Here is a 19,426-nt window from a genome sequence, read left to right as displayed (position 1 = left end):
GACGCCCCGCCCCGCTTCCTTTGGCTTCAGCTCCGCGCGCCACCCAGCTGGCGAAAATCCCTACTACGGTAGCCGAGAGGGCTCACACGTCACCGGCGCCTTCATCGATATCCTGGGCGCTCGGCTCCATTCCTGAGCAGGCGCGCCGAGCGGTCGATGGAGCAACAGCTGACGACGACGACGACGAAAACTCCTCCTCTTCCTCGGACCGGCCATTTCCGCACCGGCCTGAAAGGGAGAAACAGGTGAGCGAACGAAGGAGGTAAATAAAGGCGCGCGGGGAGAATGAAGGGGCAGACGATAAAGGGGAGTTCGTTGGGCTCGTGGGAAGCCGAAGATCCCTTTGGTGGGGGGGGGAGAGAAAAGCAAGCATCCCGGCGGCGAGGCAGGAATGGCGAAATGGCCAAGAGGGAAAGAAACTGGCTGAGGCTGCGCAGTCCGGAGAGGACGAGGGCCTCGCGGGTGGGGGGGGGGCGAGAGGTGAGGGGGGGGCTTATGGGAAGAGCGGGACGGGCAGCTGGAGAACTAAGACTCCCGCGCGAGTGAGAGAGACGAAGGGAAGGGCTGATAGAAAAGCTGTTTATTTAAAAGCCTTCGAGGGAGGAGAGAAGAAAGGAGGGAAGGAAAGAAGAGTAGGAAGGAGGAAAGGAAGGAGGGAACGTAGGAGGGAACGTAGGAGAGAAGGAAGGGGGAGGGAAGGAGGAAAGGAAGAGGGAAAAGAAGGAGAGAAGGAGAAAAGAAAGGAGGGAGGGAGGGAGGGAAGGAAGGAGAGAAGGAGGGAAGGGGAAGGAGAGAGGGAACGTAGGAGAGAAGGAAGGGGGGAAGGAAGGAGGAAAGAAAGGAGGGAGGGAGGGAACGTAGGAGAGAAGGAAGGGGGGAAGGAAGGAGGAAAGGAAGAGGGAAAGGAAGGAGAGAAGGAGAAAAGGAAGGAGGGAGGGAAGGAAGGAGGGAACGTAGGAGAGAAGGAAGGGGGGAAGGAAGGAGGAAAGGAAGAGGGAAAGGAAGGAGAGAAGGAGAAAAGGAAGGAGGGAGGGAACGTAGGAGAGAAGGAAGGGGGGAAGGAAGGAGGAAAGGAAGAGGGAAAGGAAGGAGAGAAAGAGAAAAGGAAGGAGGGAGGGAAGGAAGGAGGGAACGTAGGAGAGAAGGAAGGGGGGAAGGAAGAGGGAAAGGAAGGAGAGAAGGAGAAAAGAAAGGAGGGAAGGAAGGAGGGAAGGGGAAGGAGGGAGGGAAGGAAGGCGAGTAGGAGAGAAGAAACGAGGGAAGGAAAGAGGGAGGGAGGGAAGAAGAAGAAGTAGGACCGTTGTAAGATAAGATGGATCTATGGGATGATAAAAAAGCAATCTTCAAGTATATTGTCAACAGTAGGGAAAAATTGTTATAAATACATATTATTAATAACAGTTATGAGATTATATAATTGTGAATATATATATATGAAATTGATAAAATAAAAAAACTTTAAAAAAAAAGCCTTCGAGGGTGGGACGTTGTAATCTTGGGGTTCGCCGTGAGGAAGCTAGATTTAAAAAAAAAAACATGTTAAAAGCGGTAGGATTGGAGAGAAACATATGTAAAAGCCGTAGGAACTGCCAACTTGTGTATGTATACAAGAGAGAGAGGAGTACAGGGCGGGGCATAACCTTTTCCTAGGGGGTCACAGCAAGATCGACAGCAGTTTACAACTTCCGCGACACCTCATTTTAAAGCCCATAAAAAACTGAATTGAATGAGCTATTAAATGTTACATTTGCTTTAAGAATGGCTGGAAAATTCGATTCGGAAGAACAAAGGATCATTGACAGAATAAAATGCATTGCCTTTCGAGAGGCTCGCGATGCTGGAGCGACGTTTATCAATCGAAAATGGATTGCAAAGAAATTGAAACGTCATCCGGATTGGGTTACTGATAATTGGAACAAAACAGCCCAAGAATGTTTCACAAAATTTGGAGGAGGGCGTCCCAAGAAAGCAAAGCCATCATTGCAACTGGCAGTCACAAACAACGAAAAGGAAACCGAACCTGAGAATGAATTTGGAAACTGTGTTGAAAAATCTGGAAAATCGAACGGAACTGTTTGAAGATTTGTTGTGTTCTTATCCACCTCGTTTGAATGCTGTTCGAAGGGCTAATGGTGGTCATACTGACTATTAAATCGTGTCAATAAACTCAGTTTTTGATGGGCTTTCGAATGGTGTATGAATTATTTGTGTTGTTATTACAAGTGTTGCTGTGACCCCCTAGGAAAAGGTTATGCCCCGCCCTGTAGGTGTAATGAGGATTGGGCAGAAGCAGGAAGGCTGCATTCCATGCTGGTAGCGCCAATTAAGGAAGGCGGCATTCCTGCAGCTACTTAAGCTTCAGGTTGAAAAATGAGGTTGTCCTTAAGTCACCCTGCATCTGGCCATTGTAGGTCATAAAAGCCTACAGCAGTGTTTCTCAACCTTGGCAACTTGAAGTTGTCCGGACTTCAACTCCCAGAATTCCCCAGCCAGCGAATGCTGGCTGGGGAATTCTGGGAGTTGAAGTCCAGACATCTTCAAGTTGCCAAGGTTGAGAAACACTGGCCTACAGTATGTTTTAACATTCCTTTCCATGCTGAGATACCTACCTGGAAGGGAGCAAATTGCGGTGCTGTCTTTTCACTGGATCCAAGATCAGCGGTTCTCAACCTATAGGCCGCGACCCTTTTTGGGGTCAACGACCTTTTCACAGGGGTCACCGAGGAGCCTCCCGCCGCGGAGAGGTTGGCGAGAAGCCGGCCCGAAGGGAAGGAGTGGCTCGGGTTCCCCGCAGCAGAAGGAGAGGTGTGGGTGCGGGGGAGTAGGTGCCAGAATGGAGGTGAGGTGGGGGAAAAGAGAGACGCGCGCAGCACAGAGGACGCTGGGAAAGCAATTCGCTCCGAGCGATGGAGGCTGATGGGCAGATCTATGGAAGCCAAGAGGTACCATTTCTGAGGCGTAAAACAAGGCAGGGAAAATAAAATAAAGGAACGTGGGATGTCTGTACACTGAGATTTCCTATTAAGACTGTTACTCATGCTTAGCCCCTCTCCTGCGGCTCCCTGCTGACTTTGGCCCCTCTCCTGCGACTCCCTGCTGACCCAATTTTACAATCTACTCTCCGCCCCGAGAAGGGACGAGCCTCTCGCCTGCTTTTGCAATTCCAGATCCTTTGCAGGCAACTCCATGTCAGGAAGAGCTCCAGCCCTTTTCTCGCGCTCATCTCTTCTGCGCGCAAGCAAAATACCCTCCTGGGCCAGGATCAAGGCGGAGGGGACAATGACTCTCCTCCCGCTGTCACCACTGCACATTGAGGTGAGTAACTGGGTACGCAGCACAGGAGACTCCTCAGCGCCAGACTCAGGTCAGCGCGAGCCGCTTCCCCTTCGTGTTGGCTCAGGAAGGAGGAGAATGGGGAGCAGCAGCTGGTTGGGTGCAGGGAGGGAAGAGCTCCAGTTGTCTTGCGCTGCACAGGGCTCTGGAACTCTTCCCTCTCTGCATCCAGAGACAGCTGCTCCGGCTCTTTCCTGAGTCAACACGAAGGGGACCGACCTGAGTTTGGCGCTGAGGAGTCTCCTGCGCAGCGCAGCCAGCTACTCACTTCTCAGTGGCAGCAGCGGAAGGAGTCGCTGTCCCCGCCGCTGTGATCCTGGCCCAGGAGGATATTTTGCTTGCACGCGCAAGAAAGAGATGAAAGAGAAAAGGGGAGAAAGAGGGAGAGAAATGAAAGAGAGCTGGAAGGAGAGAATGGGAGGGAGGGAAAAGAGAGGGAAACAAATCAGGGGGAAAGAAAGGAAGAGAAAAGAAAGAAAGAAAAGTAAGAAAGAAAGAAAGAAACTAACTTTCTCAGATCTATGATGAAAGCAATGGCAAGCTAGATCTCTTGCCAAGAAAACTGCAGTTTGCCAGAAGGCACAAATTGGAAGCAAGTCTGATTTTTTAAAAAGAAAATAACAGAGATGGCAAAAAAAAAATGCATCTGAAAATAAGATTATTTATAATTTTGGATAACGTATTATATTGTCAAACTCAAAAGAAATCAAAATATATATCCTATTGCTGTTAGTACAATCTTGCCAGCTTCTATCAACTTAAGAGTTCACTATGAAAAGATTACAGAGAAGCAATTTCCTACAATTAATAACTTTATTTTGGATTTGCTATCGTATTCAATGAGAAAGAAAGAAAAAGAAAGATGCAAAGGGAAGGAAAGAAAGGAAGGAAGGAAGAAGAGAAAGGGAGAAGAAAAATAGAGAAAAACAGAAATGAGAGGGAGGGGGAGAGAAGAGAGAGAAACCCTATTCTCACAGAAAACACTTGAGCCATGAAATCTTGGTAGGCATGTCTGGGGGGGATGTCATGTGACTGGGTGGGAGTGATGTTGAGTTGGCCACACCCACCCAGGTTTTGTGGCTCCCGGTGTTACATAGTAGCAACGAAAATAATTTTATGGTTGGGGGTCACCACAACATGAGGAACTGTATTAAAGGGTCGTGGCATTAGGAAGGTTGAGGACCACTGCTGTAGATGGTAATAATGTTCACTATATCTTGCAAATGGCATTTTGATGCATCATTAGAGTTTTGGGGGAATATGTGAAATAGATCAAGAGCATATTCTGCACACAAGGTCCTGAGGAGTATTGATAGGAAAAGTGTTACCTTCAGGCTTTGTAAATTTCCTTAAAGCATCTGACCATTTCTGAAAATGAAATTTCTCAAATAATCTGATTGAAAAATAGTCCAAGCTCAAATGTTTAAGGGTGTCTGTGTGTGTACAAAAGCAGAACTAGTGGTAGATTGAAAAGGCTCTCCCTTTTCAGTTTTAAACAGTATATAGTAAACCAACTTTATTTTCCTAGCCAGCCCTTTGAAAGCCTTGCTGATTAAAGAATTGTTGCATATTATCTTATTAGTGGGATAGAAGAAATTGTTTTAAAATAACCTTTATATCTCTTCCATTCATAGGACCAGAACCAATACCTGTGATATTTTAAAATCTTTTTATCAAAACTTCTTGTGCACGCATGAAAGGCTTTAGGAACTAATGGGGATTTAATTAATACTCATTATATAGCTAGAAGAGGGATATACGTTACAATCTGAACTTAATCCTTGATTTGAACAATATTTCGGCAGTGGTTTAAAAATAATCTGTTCATGAATTATAACATGATACTTCAAACTATGCTGGAAATTCCCAGACCTCATATTGCTTTCATGTAATAATTTGTATTGCAGTGTTATGCAGAGATAAATAGCATGGCCTTTATTGTCATTGTACAAAATAAATACAACGAAATTGGTTACATCATTGTAGTCAGTCATTAAATTCTTACAATTTGAAAACTAAAAGCTGATAGAATGACTAGAATGTCTTTTTTTTTCTCTACTAGGACAAAAAGATAGCACTGTTATGAAAACATGCCTCCAAAATTCAAGCGCCACCTCAATGATGATGATGTTACTGGCTCAGTCAAAAGTGAGAGGGTGAGTGCGTAGGGGATAGTTATTGTGGTATGATTCACCCATAAAGCCCTTCATGGTAGTGGATCTGGGTACTTGAGAGACCGCCTACTGCCAATCACCTCCACTTGACCCCATAGATTAGGCCTCCTCCGAGTCCCATCTGCCGGTCAATGTCGACTGGCAACCACGCGGAGGAGAGCCTTCTCGGTGGCAGCTCCGACCCTATGGAACGATCTCCCCGTGGAGATTCGTACCCTCACCACCCTCCAGACCTTCCGCACAGCCCTCAAAATCTGGCTATCCCGTCAGGCCTGGGGCTAAAGACTGTAACCCACCCGAATGGTATGAATGTTGTGTTTTTTAATGACGTACTGTCCTACGTGTTAAATGTTTGTTCCCCCCCCCCTTTTCGAGTTGTAAGCCGCCCTGAGTCCCCCCAGGGAAAAGGGCGGCATATAAATAAACTTCTCAAATCTCAAATTTATATGTGTAACCTGGTGAAATGGCTGTAGTAATGCATTTAGAAGATTCTCGGAAATGATTGCTAGGAGTTGTATAATATTTAAAGAAAGCAGCTCTTTATCAAATTCAGAACTGATACGACGGCTACATTCATCTAAAACATCTACCAGGTTGCTTCTGAGTTGTAAGTCTTAGCCAGTGACATCACTGTTGCCCAGGTGATGCCCGAGGGGGCTCCTTTCATGTCCCTGTTACCTTCCCACTGAGATGGTACCTATTTATCTACTTCCATTTCCATGCTTTGTTATTTCTCAAATTGTTGGAACTCAGATCAACCCCTTTCTGTATTCATGACCTTGATGATACATGACCTGTAGGGTCCATTCAATCCTCCACTGGTTGAATGATGAAACCAGTCTTCACTTTCATATGAGACAGTATTAGGGGAATGGTATACATTTTGTACAGTTAGATTGAGATAACCATTGATAGTTGCCCATCATCCAAGGAATCTTTTTTTTAAAGACCATAGGGGAAAAGACTGAAATTCTGGCAAAACAAACTAGAAAATATTAAGCAAAAGCAATGAAACAGATTATATATTATTTTAAATCTAGAAAACAAGACTATATAAGGTATTTGAGAAAACCAAGATTGGCACTCTTCATTATTTTTACCTTTCAAAGCAAATTTTCAGAGCACCATATACACTTGCAGATGAACCCAGGATTCTAGGTGCCAACGTACATCCAAAAAATTGGATTTGGCTTATCCATGAATGCACTTATCCACAGGTCTATGTGCAGTAATAGTTTTTTAAAGTACACATATTTCCCATCTATACTCACAAGTCCATCCACAAATAAATAAGTCCTCAGATTTTTAACCAAAATACCCTGAAAAATGCACGTCATCTAATCTATGGCGACACATTTTTTGTGGCTTGCTGATTAAAATTTTGAAGGTAGGCGTATGTGTGGATGGGCTAATTCATGGTAGCATGATTTATTCTAAAGGAAGACCTAATGATCCTGTCTTGTATTGTCTTTTGGTGGATATCAGATATCAGTGATCCCCAGGCCATAGACCAGTTACATAGACCAGTGTTTCTCAACCTTGGCAACTTGAAGATGTCTGGACTTCAACTCCCAGAATTCCCCAGCCAGCGAATGCTGGCTGGGGAATTCTGGGAGTTGAAGTCCAGACATCTTCAAGTTGCCAAGGTTGAGAAACACTGACATAGACCATGGCCTGTTAGGAGCTGGGCTGGATAGTTGGAGGTGAGCAGCAGGTGAGCGTGTGAAGTTTCATCTGTATTTGCAGCCACTCCCCAGCTCACACATCACCGCCTCAACTCCACCTCAGATCATCGGGCATTGGATTCTCATAGGAGCGCATACCCTACCATAAACTGCTCATGAGAGTGATCTAGGTTGTACACTACTCCCCACCCCACCTCCAGCCCATGGAAAAATGGTCTTCCACAAAACTGGTCCTAAATACCAAAAAGATTGGAGCCCACTGCCATACATTGTGTCAACGGCATTACATCCTGACAAAAGTTATACTGATTAAGTCTAGAAATATTCTTTTGAAATGTATTTTTGAATGAAAATTCCCATTAGTAGAAATACTCTTTTTCATAGATGTATCTATCTTCTGTGTTTGCAGAGAAACCTCCTAGAGGAAGATTCAGATGAAGAAGAGGACTTTTTCTTGTAAGTGTCTCCAAACCAGAGTAGCTATCAAATCCTAGGACTCATGCATCATTGTTTCTGCCTGCTCTATGTGATTTGATCTCAAGGGTTCCTTATAAATACCAGGCAAAGTTTTGCACAACTTACAGTAATTGATTGTCGGTAATAGCTACTACTAAGTTTTCAGTGTAAGGCTGAAAACTTTGCCAGATGTCTTTACAGAGCTTCCAGGAGTGGGCTGTTTCTTCTGAATATATAATGCTTTCAAATTTCAAATATCTGTCTGTTAATCAACCATATAATTTGCCACTCATCCTGGGAGATAAAGGTAACAATTTAACTTTAATCATTTTGTAGGAGAGGGCCATCCGGTCCAAGGTTTGGACCCAAGAATGACAAGATCAGACAGTAAGTACTTTGTGGCAGGTAAAATCTATTTTTGCTTTTATTTTCATGTCCTGCTAATCTAACTGTTCTGCAATTATACTTTATTAGGTGAAACGAATTACTGTTTTCTAGATTAGAGCTAAGCCTGTTCATAAAATAACAAACATTGTCTTTTGGAAAAGTCACATTTCTTTCAGTACTTTAATATTTTAAAAAAGTATTTATCTTTTAGACAATGTCCCTCTTTCTATCGTTGTGCATAAATTCTTTTCACTATACAATTTCACAGGAAAATATAAATAAATAGGTTCCACCACAAAACCGCGTTCGACTAAAGGGCGCTCGACGAAACCGCGTAGCTGACGTCATCACAGGGCGACAACAGCGCGGAGACAGAAGCACGCTGTAAACGCTAAACCTAAAATTAACCCCTAAACCTAATCCTAAACCTAACCCTTAACCTAAACCTAACCCTTATCCTAACCCTAAACCTAACCCTTAACCTAAACCTGACCCTAAACCTAACCCTTACCTTAACTTGAATCGGCTTGCTTTCAAAGCGCTATTTAAAGCGCCCTTCTTTCTCCGCGCTCGCTGTTGTCGCCCGGTTGATGACGTCAGCGACGTGGTTTAATCGGGCGCGCTTTAGTCAAGCGCGGTTTTGTCGTGCCACAAAATAAATAAACTCAAAGTAGTAGGGAAAATTAAAATTAGGAAAATAATCAACGTTACCAATTCTGGAGGAGTAACCATTGGAATGTATGCTGTATGCTTTGGCAAAGTCAAATAGTTCCTTTCGTTGGGGATTAGAAAAACTACCCTCCTTCATTGCACATTTTTCAGTTTATTTTCCTTGAACCAACATCTTATATATTTACTGTAACGCAGGACAGAATCCGTAGCCTTCTTAAAATACAGGTACTATAGTCCTTGTTTATTTGTGACAACTCAGTTATTAAGCAAAGTGGCTGCTAACTGATCGGTGACTGTACTTATGATCTTTCTTTCCTTTGTTTTACAGACCTGCAAAGGTCGTAAATGCAAGGAATAGTTGCAGAGTTATATCACTGTCATAACTGTGAACATTTGCTAAACAAACAATCACTAACTGCTTTTCTTTGCTTCTTTTTTAACTGCTTTCATATAATGAAAGTTCTCCATTTGTTTTTACATGTATCGGATATGGGCAAACATTTTATAACTGAAGAGGACAGCCTGCCTGTAATTCTTAAGACTGTCCCAAATGCATAATTTTTATTCCTTCACTCTCAGTGATATACAGAAAAGGCAAAGGAAGTGGGATATTATGATGTACTCCCATATCCCAGTTATTAAAGACAAGGAGTCCTGTCAAGAGTATTATCATCTTATTTTATGCTTTAGTTTTATTCTCTTCCCCAACATGCCAAGAATCTCTTGTAGTGTCAGTAGAAGATGTGACACTCTTAATTGCTAACACAGCTTTATGCAATGATGAATACAGGAAGTGAATAATGTCCAGTTCTGTTACTAATTGCCATTTCCTTTGCCTGTTATAATCATTGCTATATTTGATGGGATGAGGTGGTATGCAAGAAACAACCTATCTCAGTTTGGAATCTGTGTTACTAGACACTAGGAATGTGAGTTTGAAGTGTCACATTTTGGCCTAGTTTTAACTTGGCTGGTAGACGTCCAATGAAGAAATCACTATATCGATGGTTCCCAGCTCAATATTTTTTTCAACGGGTGCTATATATGCTCTGAAAGTTTTGAATGCTGGATGCAATGATGGACTAAGTGTGAATTATTAATCTGAGTCTTCATGTAAGGAAACCCAAATGGGACCCAAATAGTCATTAAATGAGTTTCTTTAATCTGGAGCTATTGCTGTTTTGGATGGAGTTTCAAATCTTTTTTAAGGCATAATGAAGAGATTGATGTGCTTTTGGAGCTGGCATTGTTTCTGGGTAGGCACAACGTTGTGAATGCCAGAAGCACTTTGTACCGTTTTGACTGATTCTTCGTCATTTTTTATTGGTCAGTCATCAAAAAACAAGTTAGCTCTTTTAATGTATTTTGTGAAATTTATTTTTGTTAAAGGGAAAACTCCTCCTAGACTAGACTTGACTCTGTTCTCATAAAAAAGTACATTGGCTTCCAAATGTTTTTCCCTCTTTCTTAGACTTTTCTACCTGCTAACAAAGCAGCAGATGTCTGGCAGTATTTTTTTAATGCGCCAGAGATGAAGGAGGAAAGATATTGCAAAGACTCTGCAAGTTCCTATATGTCACATCCATCTAACTCATTCTGCTTTTAAAGACCAAATCATGATTTGTATTTGTCTTCTTCTATAGAAGACAAATTTGACCATCATAAACTCTTAGATTGTTGCAGTACAAAATAACTGGTTTAATTATCGATGCTGTTTGATCAGTGTATATTCAGAACAACCGTTCTGATGCTTTTTTTTAGTCACAATTCAAGATTCTTATTCTTACCCACAAAGATGCCAGAATATCTAAAATATTGCTTGTGAAACTTAACGTGTAGTTGAGAATTCAAGAAAGGATGAGCAGGGTGGTTAGTAGGGAATCTAGCAAGTATTATACTTTGATATATTCTCTTTACATGCTTACTTGCAACTTTTTCAATTCATTCAATATCTTGAGTTCAGTTCAAGTTCTGCCTTAATCATGATTCAATATTGGACTGGGGCAGATAATTATCAATTCAGATGCCTATTTGAAAAACAAATTGACATATTGCTATTTACGGTACATTCCTTAACAATTATATAAAGAATTTAAAGACTTTGCACACTAAAAATATTTGATATTAACTATATCACACTCAATTCAGACTCACAGCTGTTGAATAAATTGGGCTACAACTCCCATCATTCCCACTCAGCATCTTGATTACACACACGGGATATCAGTCAGTAGCATTTTCTGGTATGGATGATAAATTCCTTGGTCACGTGATGTATCCTTATGTATATTTTTAAAAACAGAGTTCAAAACCAGGTTGATGAAGTTATTGATGTCATGCAAGAAAATATCACCAAGGTGATAGAGAGAGGAGAGCGGCTGGATGATTTGCAAGATAAGTCAGGTTGGTACTTTTCCTTTTTAGAAGGTGAAGCGGAGTTCCAGGAACAACGTGTCTCTCATATTACCTGATCTCAGCATATTTGGATTGAATTATCTGTTCTGATTTCTTAGGCTCCCTGTGGCATGCCTGGGATCCTGGGTACATAACAGTGATACTGTTGTGTCTGTTTTAGAGTTAGCTTGTTCATGGGAGAATTATTTTTTTTTAAAAAAAGCTCAGTTTACCATGCTCTAAGAAAAATGGTTCTGAATATCTCATAGATCTATGAGAAAGTAGCGTGACCCGTCAAAACCGCGGTCCACAAAAGCGCGATCGACGAAAGCGCGCATTTGACGTCATCACAGCGCGATGAAAAAAATTAAAAATTAAAATAAAATTAAAGCAAGCCGATTCACATAAAGGTAAGGGTTAGGGTTAGGTTAAGGGTTAGGGTTAGGTTTAGAGCGTTAGGGTTACGTTTAGCGTTACGTTAAAGGTTAGCGTTAGGTTAAGGGTTAGGTTTAGGGTTAGATTTAGGCTTAGGTTAAGGGTTAGGTTTAGGGTTAGGTTTGGGGGGGTTAGGGTAAGGTTTTCGCTTTATTTTTACATTTTTCGATCACAGCGCGATGTTTTCGTCGCACTGTGATGATGTCAAATGCGCGCTTTCGTCGACCGCGATTTTGTCGTCTGCGGTTTTGTGGTGGAACCGAAAGTAGTCCTTGTTGCTAAATGAGAGAGACAAAAACAGCTAATCATAGAAAATAGACCTCTCATTCTTGTGCTACAGATGAGTCATTTCTCTTGTTTGTCAGTGCTCCTTCACAGTTGCAATTACAGCCTGCCAGAGGGCATCATGAGACTTACTACCTTGATTATGCCTTTTATTATTGGGATGCAATTCTGTAAATGAACTCCTTTGTTACATTCCCATCCATAGCAATGAAGAGATTATTGGTGGCTTGCAGCCTCAAGTACATTAAAACATTCGTGGTATGATAATAGTAAATATTGAAAATTAAAAATTAAAATGGAATAGATTAAAATCATCCACAATAACTATCAAGATGTGACAACCGGTAAATAAGTAGCAATGTCTCTTAATTCAAAACGTGGAATTACTAAACAACTTGGTCTTCATTTCCAAACATATAGTAATTACAGAACTAATGATTTACAAGAGAGCTTTTTAGTAACATAGACCAGTGTTTCTCAACCTTGGCAACTTGAAGATGTCTGGACTTCAACTCCCAGAATTCCCCAGCCAGCATTCGCTGGCTGGGGAATTCTGGGAGTTGAAGTCCAGACATCTTCAAGTTGCCAAGGTTGAGAAACACTGATATAGACTACATGTAGTCCTTGCTTGCCGATGGTAATTGGGATTGAAAACTCCATTGTTAAACAATGCAGTGGTAAGATGCAATGTTGCATAGCCAGCTGACTTATCTTCTGGCCATCCCAGTTGCTGTTGTAGACAAATCCTGCATGTTTGCAACATCCCAATCTTCTGCTGCTTTCCCCATTGACTTTGCTTGTTAGAAGCCAGCCCTGAAGGTTGCAAATGGCAAACCAGATTTCTATGATCTTGTATTTGCAAGCCAGTCTCTATTCATCTGAATTCCACAGGAAGACTGACAGTTGCAACTGTGGGGACCCATTTTGAAATCCTACTTCAGCACTGTCTTAATTTTGAACGGTTTGCTGAACAAGAACTGCCTAGAACTAACTTGGTTGTTTTCCTTGGATTTCCTAAAAGGAAAGAAATTGTGCAGAATTCTCTGAATCTGTTCAAGACCCTTGACTGTTGTTTTTTTTAAAATCAGGATAGAAGCAAAAGCTTTATTTAACCACTATAATAGACTGTCAAATTCTGTTTCTCTGTCTCTTTATCTATGCAGAAAGCTTATCAGATAATGCAACAGCTTTTAGTAACAGATCCAAACAGCTCAGAAGACAAATGTGGTGGCGAGGCTGCAAGGTAAGGCTTATCTTGTTTCCTAAATATTGCAATTGTGGTTTGTTTAACCAGTTTGGCTTATTTCTTTTCGTGGCACGGTAAAACCGCGCTCGACTAAGCCGCGCCCGATTAAACCGCGTCGCTGACGTCATCAACAGGGCGACAACAGCGAGCACGGAGAAAGAAGGGCGCTTTAAATAGCGCTTTGAAAGCAAGCCGATTCAACTTAAGGTAAGGGTTAGGTTTAGGGTTAGCTTTAGGGTTAGGGTTAGGGTTAGGTTTAGGGTTAGGGTTAGGGTTAGGTTTAGGGTTAGGTTTAGGGTTAGGTTAAGGGTTAGCTTTAGGGTTAGGTTAAGGGTTAGGTTTAGGGTTAGGTTAAGGGTTAGGTTAAGGGTTAGGGTTAGGTTAAGGGTTAGGGTTAGGGTTAGGGTTAGGTTAAGGGTTAGGTTTATGGTTAGGTTTATGGTTAGGTTAAGGGTTAGGTTTAGGGTTAGGCTAAGGGTTAGGGTTAGCTTTAGGGTTAGGTTAAGGGTTAGGTTTAGGTTAAGGGTTAGGTTTAGGGTTAGGTTAAGGGTTAGGGTTAGGTTTAGGGTTAGGTTAAGGGTTAGGATTAGGTTTAGGGGGGTTAGGTTTAGGGGTTAATTTTAGGTTTAGCGTTTACAGCGTGCTTCTGTCTCCGCGCTGTTGTCGTCCTGTTGATGACGTCAGCTACGCGGTTTCGTCGAGCGCGGTTTAGTCGAACGCGGTTTTGTGGTGGAATCATTTCTTTTACCTTTCTATACCTTTCAATTTTATCTTTTAAAATAATTTTTATTAAAAGTTTTAATCAGAACAGTAAAAGACAATACCAACTGAAGAAGAAAAAAGCTGCAAAAAGAAAAAAAAAGTTTAAAAAAACCCTAAGAAAGCAACTTCTCAAGTTTCATAATTTCTTCACTTCTTCTTAATTAATAAATATAAAACTCTTCATCTCATAACTCAAGTCTTAACTTTATGTTGCCTAGAAATCGGGCAACCCAATTTTAACATAGATCTGATCCCTAATTTGAGGGATCCCTTATCTTTGCGAAAGAGTTTCTTCATTCATATGAAAGTACAAATAAAGTAATACAGGCAAAACAAATATTTATATTTAGTACCATAGTTGTTTATTAACAGGGAGAGTCAAATCTTTTTATATAGAAACAAACGACGTCAGGAAGCAACTGGTCAAATAATAAAAGACACTGATTACAGTGAGAATGGAACAATAGAAAATATTAATTCTAGATAACATTCCACAAGTGGCAAATTTATGCATTATTTATTCCCAGGTGCATGATTGGTTTACTTCATTCATAGAGTGCCTAAAAGTGCATTATGTCTGTGCCATGATCTCCATTTGAAGGATGCTTCCGAGTAGAGGCAAGCCAACAAGGACGGGAAAAGATACAGCTTTTTGAAAGAATTGCTGCTTAGTATGATATATAAGCATCTTGATATGCTCTGGATAAACTTTTCCCGTTCAAATCTAGATTGTTAAATAGCCCTAATAAATGCAGCTAAGCCTTCATTAACTATGGCAATTGGCAGTAGCAACTCCATCACTAAGCAAACATGTTCATAAAGTATGGCGTGTGATAGTGACTTACAGTGGCAATTGCAGCAGTCCCAGTTCCCACCATTAGGTGAATCCCACGCGGTCACAATGTCCTGCGGTCATGTGATCACAGCTTGCAACCTCATTCCTGCTTTTTCATTGACTTTGTTGGAAGCCAATAGTTAATCTCTCAAAATGATGATCGGGCGAACACGGGACACTGCAGCAGTTGTAATTGCAAGCTGGTTGCCAAGCATTCAGATTGCAATTACATGATTATGGAGATGCTACAGCAGCCATTACTGCAAGGAATGGTTATAGGTCCTTGCATTCAGCACCATTACAACTTTGAACAGTTGTTGAACGGGAACTTCCTGTACCCACGTTCTGGTTCAATATGATTTTGACCCTTGAGGTTAGTTTATTTTGAAACTGTGTAACCACTTTGAATTATCTGAGTACCCTCATTATTATTGGCATGCTGTTGAACCTGGATTAAGCTGATCAATGGTGTCTACAATTGGGAATTAATTACATGCTTTTCTGTATGTTAATTTGCAGATGAAGGTAATTGTGGCTTTGGTTGCTGTTGTTGTCTTGCTAATCATTATTGGTACGTATTCCTTTCTGATATTCTTCTAAATACAATAAAATAAGTAAATAAAATGTTCTACATTGGTGTTAGTACTTTGAAATAGTCTGATGACATTCTTGACTGGTAAAAAGAAAACTCACCATATTTTTCAGAGTATAACACGTACCAGAGTATAAGACGCACCCAGGTTTTGAAGAGGCAATTTTTTAAAAAAAGTAGGCAGGTAGATAGAGGGATAGAGAGGGATAGAAAGATAGAGAAATAGAGTAGGGAGGGAGGGAGAGAGGGTAGGTAGGTAGGTAGGTAGGTAGGCAGATAAAGGCATAGAGAGGGAGAGAGAGAAATACATTAGGGAGGGAGGGAGGGGAGAGAGAGTAGGTCGGTTGGTAGGTAGAGGGATATAGAGAGAAAAATAGAGAAATACAGTAGATAGGTAGGGGGAGAGAGAGAGAGAGTAGGTAGGTAGGTAGGTATATAGATAGAGGGGGGGAGAGAGAGAAATACAGTAGGTAGGGAGGTAGGGAGGTGTTTCCAAGTGTATTTATCCATGTGCTGGAGAAGAAAATCGCTGACAACCTGAAGCACCTAAAACTTTGTTTCTGCTGGCACAGCACCTGATCAATGTAATTTTCATCAATCCCTCTAACTAAACAGCTTTCTGAATGGAAAAAAAAAGTTTTTGCACTCTGCAAGCCTCCCCAAAACGGCCCATTTTTTTTCAAAAAACAAAGGCATGAATAGCCTTGGAGGGCTTGCAGAGTGCTCGGGGGGAGGGGGGAACGAGCAAAAAAATGGGCCATATTTTGTCAAAAAAATTGCATGCATAGACTTATGGAGCTCCTGGGGGCTGGGGAACAGAATTGAGCAAAAAATGGCCTGTTTTTCATTCATTTTTTCCCCTCCCCAGCCCCCAGGAGCTGTCTGAAAGCTTCCATAAGGCTATGCATGGCATTTTGGTGAAGGGGGCAGGGCTTTGGGAGGCAAAAAATGCTGTATTTGATGTATGAGACGCACCCAGATTTTCAGCCTCTTTGTCGAGGAAAAAAGGTGCATCTTATACTCCGAAAAATACGATACCTTTCCTTCAGTCTTTCTGCTTTGATGTCTGGCTCCTTCTGTTGTTTGGCCATTGATGTAAAGTTGGCTCCAAATCTTTCGCTTTAATGGGGATACACTCTTAATGCTAGAATATTTGGGACACTCCATTCAGTTATGTTTGTGAATTGTGTCTGCTTTAAGAATAAATGTGAACCATTTAGCCAGAATTAAACACTTTTTAGGAATAAATAACTAGGTTTATGTAATTTTCTTGTCTGGAGTTTACTTTATTAGGTGAATTTAGCTGCAATGCTTTATTAACCCTAATTTATTATTTATCTTATGTTAACACATTTAGTTATAAGTCATTAAATAATTATAGTTAAGCAAGCCATGACTTACCACAGTAAGTAAATTCAATATTGTAACGGTAAAGATTACTTCTAGTGACTAGAAGAGATCGGTGTTTTAGGGTTGAAATAGTTGACTATTATTTTTATAAGTGATTTAAAGATGGTGTTTTTCGGTCTTATGCAGTTCCCATCATCCTCAAACACCGCACTTGAATTGGAGATGGACGTCCTTCAGGATAACAGCAAAGCTAGCAGCTGTATGATTTCAGTGGAATGTATTATGTATATAGCTTTGAAGTGCATCCTGCTCTCACACTCCAGGGAGGCGCATGCACAGTTCCACCAAGAGCATCCAGAGGGACTGGCAAATATATGACTTTCAGTCAAGGATTAACTATACTGTCAATATTGGACCCAAAAACCTCACTGTTGCTCTTACGAAGGAACCTATATGGAATCAGATACTTGTCAGTATTTCATCTGTTTTTTTAAATAATGTATATATGAGTGAGTGAGTGAGAGAGTGTGTGTGTGTGTAGCGAATTGATAATGTTATTTATAATTTAAATAGTTTCCTACCACTATTGATAAAGTAATGGAGGAAAGAATTATGGATGGAAGAACGAAGTGTATAGTCTATATCACTGTTTAAAAAAAAATTCCTTCTTCAACTGAATTTAAGGGATTCTGAAGTTCTGCGTTGCTATTATTGCTCATTATTGTTCTATAAAAGCATTCCAGTTAAAAAAAACACATATTTTTGACTGCAAATATGTAGCTGTTAGTAAATTATTGAAATAAAGAAGCTGCTAATTCAGTTAAGACAACTTAACTTTTGCAAACTTGGAAACTAAAGGCAAGAATGCTCTTTACTCATGCAACTGCAGGCAAAGCAGTATGATTTCTGCTGCAACATTAACAGCAGAGAGGTTCCTATGCGGGATGCTTAGCCTGTCCACTTTTTTTAACTAACAAAAATGCAGCATTTCTTTTTTATCTTTGAAACCCACAGTTGGCCTTCATCTTGAGCCTAGGCCTTTATCAACAGTTTTGGGACTCCCTGGCATCTCTCTTTCTTCCATGTTTATTATTTCAGCTGCTTAATATCCCTTATTCTAGGAAACCTTATTCATTACTGTGTGCAGAGGAATGAATATTGGTTTCTGAGCAGGCGTAAATATTAATGCAGAACTACTGGCATCAGAAAGAGATTGCAGGAAATTCTCAACCCACAGCCATTTGTTTAGTTACCATGGCACTGAAAACAGTGACTTATGGCTATTTGTCATACTTACAATCATTGCAGCATCCCCTTGGTCACATGATCAAAATGTGGATACTTGGCAACTGGCATGTATTTATGACAGTGTCCCAAGATTTCTGCAACTTTCTGACAAGCAAAGTCAATGGGGGAAACCAGATTCACTTAAAATGACTACCTGTACAATGAAAGCATACCTCCTGCATTTAATTTCCCAGCTTCAAGGCCTAAATAACTTAAAATGTTTGTTGTGACAAGGTGTCATATTCATATGGAAGTGTGAAGGAGCGTGTGTATATATGTATATACATATGTGTGCATTAAAAATGTGTTTTGTATGGTTCATACGTCATTCCATGATACAAAAGGTTGCCAAAGCATGGAATATTTAATTGTATTAAAGTACAATAAAAAAATAAGGTCAAGCACACAAAACAAGGCAGCAAAATAATATCAGGGAACAAAATAAAAACGTCTTTGCACAACACTGGAAAACATTGCATCCTCTTCAAGTGAAAATGTACCTTTTTCTAAAGCACTTAGACAAATTATAGTACATGATCTGTAAATCACTATGGTAATGATGGGAGCACAAAATAATGGTTTGAGAGACAGAAAAAAAGTTCTATATAATGAATCATTTTTCTTGGGTAAATGCCCCGAGTAATATACTTCTTTTGGAATAATGCTTTGTGATACCTGAATATCAGTGTGTAGATTTGTATTACTGGAGAGACTGGCTAGTTTTCTAGATGGCTGCATTGTATTCCATATCCTTATCCAACTGCTCTGGGTTCTATTCATTCCAAAGCTTTCCTCAAGCTTTTAAAAAGAAACTTTCTTCCCCCCCCCCTTCAAGCTGCCATTCATTTTTTAAAAACCCTTTTAAAAACCTTGGTTACACTAATTCAACTGAGGAATCATTTGACATTGATTGAAAAAGCTTATTTTAAGACAGCTATTTTTATGTGAGGTAGTATTGTTGCTATTGAGTCTCAAATTGATTTCCATATTGTTAACTTTTCCTGGTTTTCTCTCTGAACTTTTGGTAGTTTTCTATTCCTATAATTCGCTGTTCTTTATTATCCTGCATGCTTCTTTCTGAACATACTTTTTTTTGGGGGGGGGGAAGATTCCCCTTATTTCTTTTGCATTGCTACCTTTACATTGATACCTGCTAAATCTTCTTTTTGTTCCTATGCCTTCAATCTACTTTTCCTGATTGCTTTCTTCTATAGTGTCCTGTTGTTTCATTCTTTGAATAGCAAAGAAGTGATTCGTTTTATTTTCAACATGTGGAGAAAAATTACCACTGATGCAGAAGATTAAAGTAACTGGCAAAATTTGGGATCATACCACATAATTTCAGTTATTTAATCCCATTCCCCGAATTCAATTATTTAATACAGTATGCCTTTCCTATTAAAAGTTTCATGTGTTATCACTCTTACAAAACTACTGTAATCAAGATCCAAAAGACAGATATGGAAACAAAAAAACATGAACTTTTGGTTAATTTATTCATCTACCCCAAGGGAAAAAAATTAAATTATTTGC

The 19,426-nt window shown here is 40.5% G+C and overlaps 1 protein-coding gene across 2 annotated transcripts; it reads left to right on the top strand.

The window, feature by feature from the left end:
* The first annotated feature begins 137 nt into the window (after positions 1-137).
* Positions 138-18,354, top strand: VAMP4 (vesicle associated membrane protein 4). Of its 2 annotated transcripts, none has more exons than XM_087726695.1 (8): positions 138-245; positions 5,396-5,489; positions 7,602-7,648; positions 7,985-8,035; positions 11,010-11,110; positions 12,985-13,064; positions 15,184-15,235; positions 16,793-18,354. In XM_087726695.1, exons 2-8 carry the CDS (start codon positions 5,424-5,426, stop codon positions 16,819-16,821), a joined length of 426 nt encoding a protein of 141 aa, XP_087582821.1. In that variant the 5' UTR covers positions 138-245; positions 5,396-5,423; the 3' UTR covers positions 16,822-18,354. The 2 variants fall into 2 exon arrangements, with proteins under 2 accessions (XP_087582821.1, XP_087582822.1); XM_087726696.1 differs by having other exon boundaries at positions 202-262.
* The last annotated feature ends 1,072 nt before the right edge of the window (positions 18,355-19,426 follow it).

Source organism: Thamnophis sirtalis, unplaced genomic scaffold (genome assembly GCF_051295495.1).
Source record: "Thamnophis sirtalis isolate CommonGarterSnake01/CBP01778 unplaced genomic scaffold, rThaSir2_p1.2 scaffold_12, whole genome shotgun sequence".
In the NCBI taxonomy this organism is placed as follows: Eukaryota; Metazoa; Chordata; class Lepidosauria; order Squamata; family Natricidae; genus Thamnophis; species Thamnophis sirtalis.
This window is presented reverse-complemented; position numbering and strand designations above follow the sequence as displayed.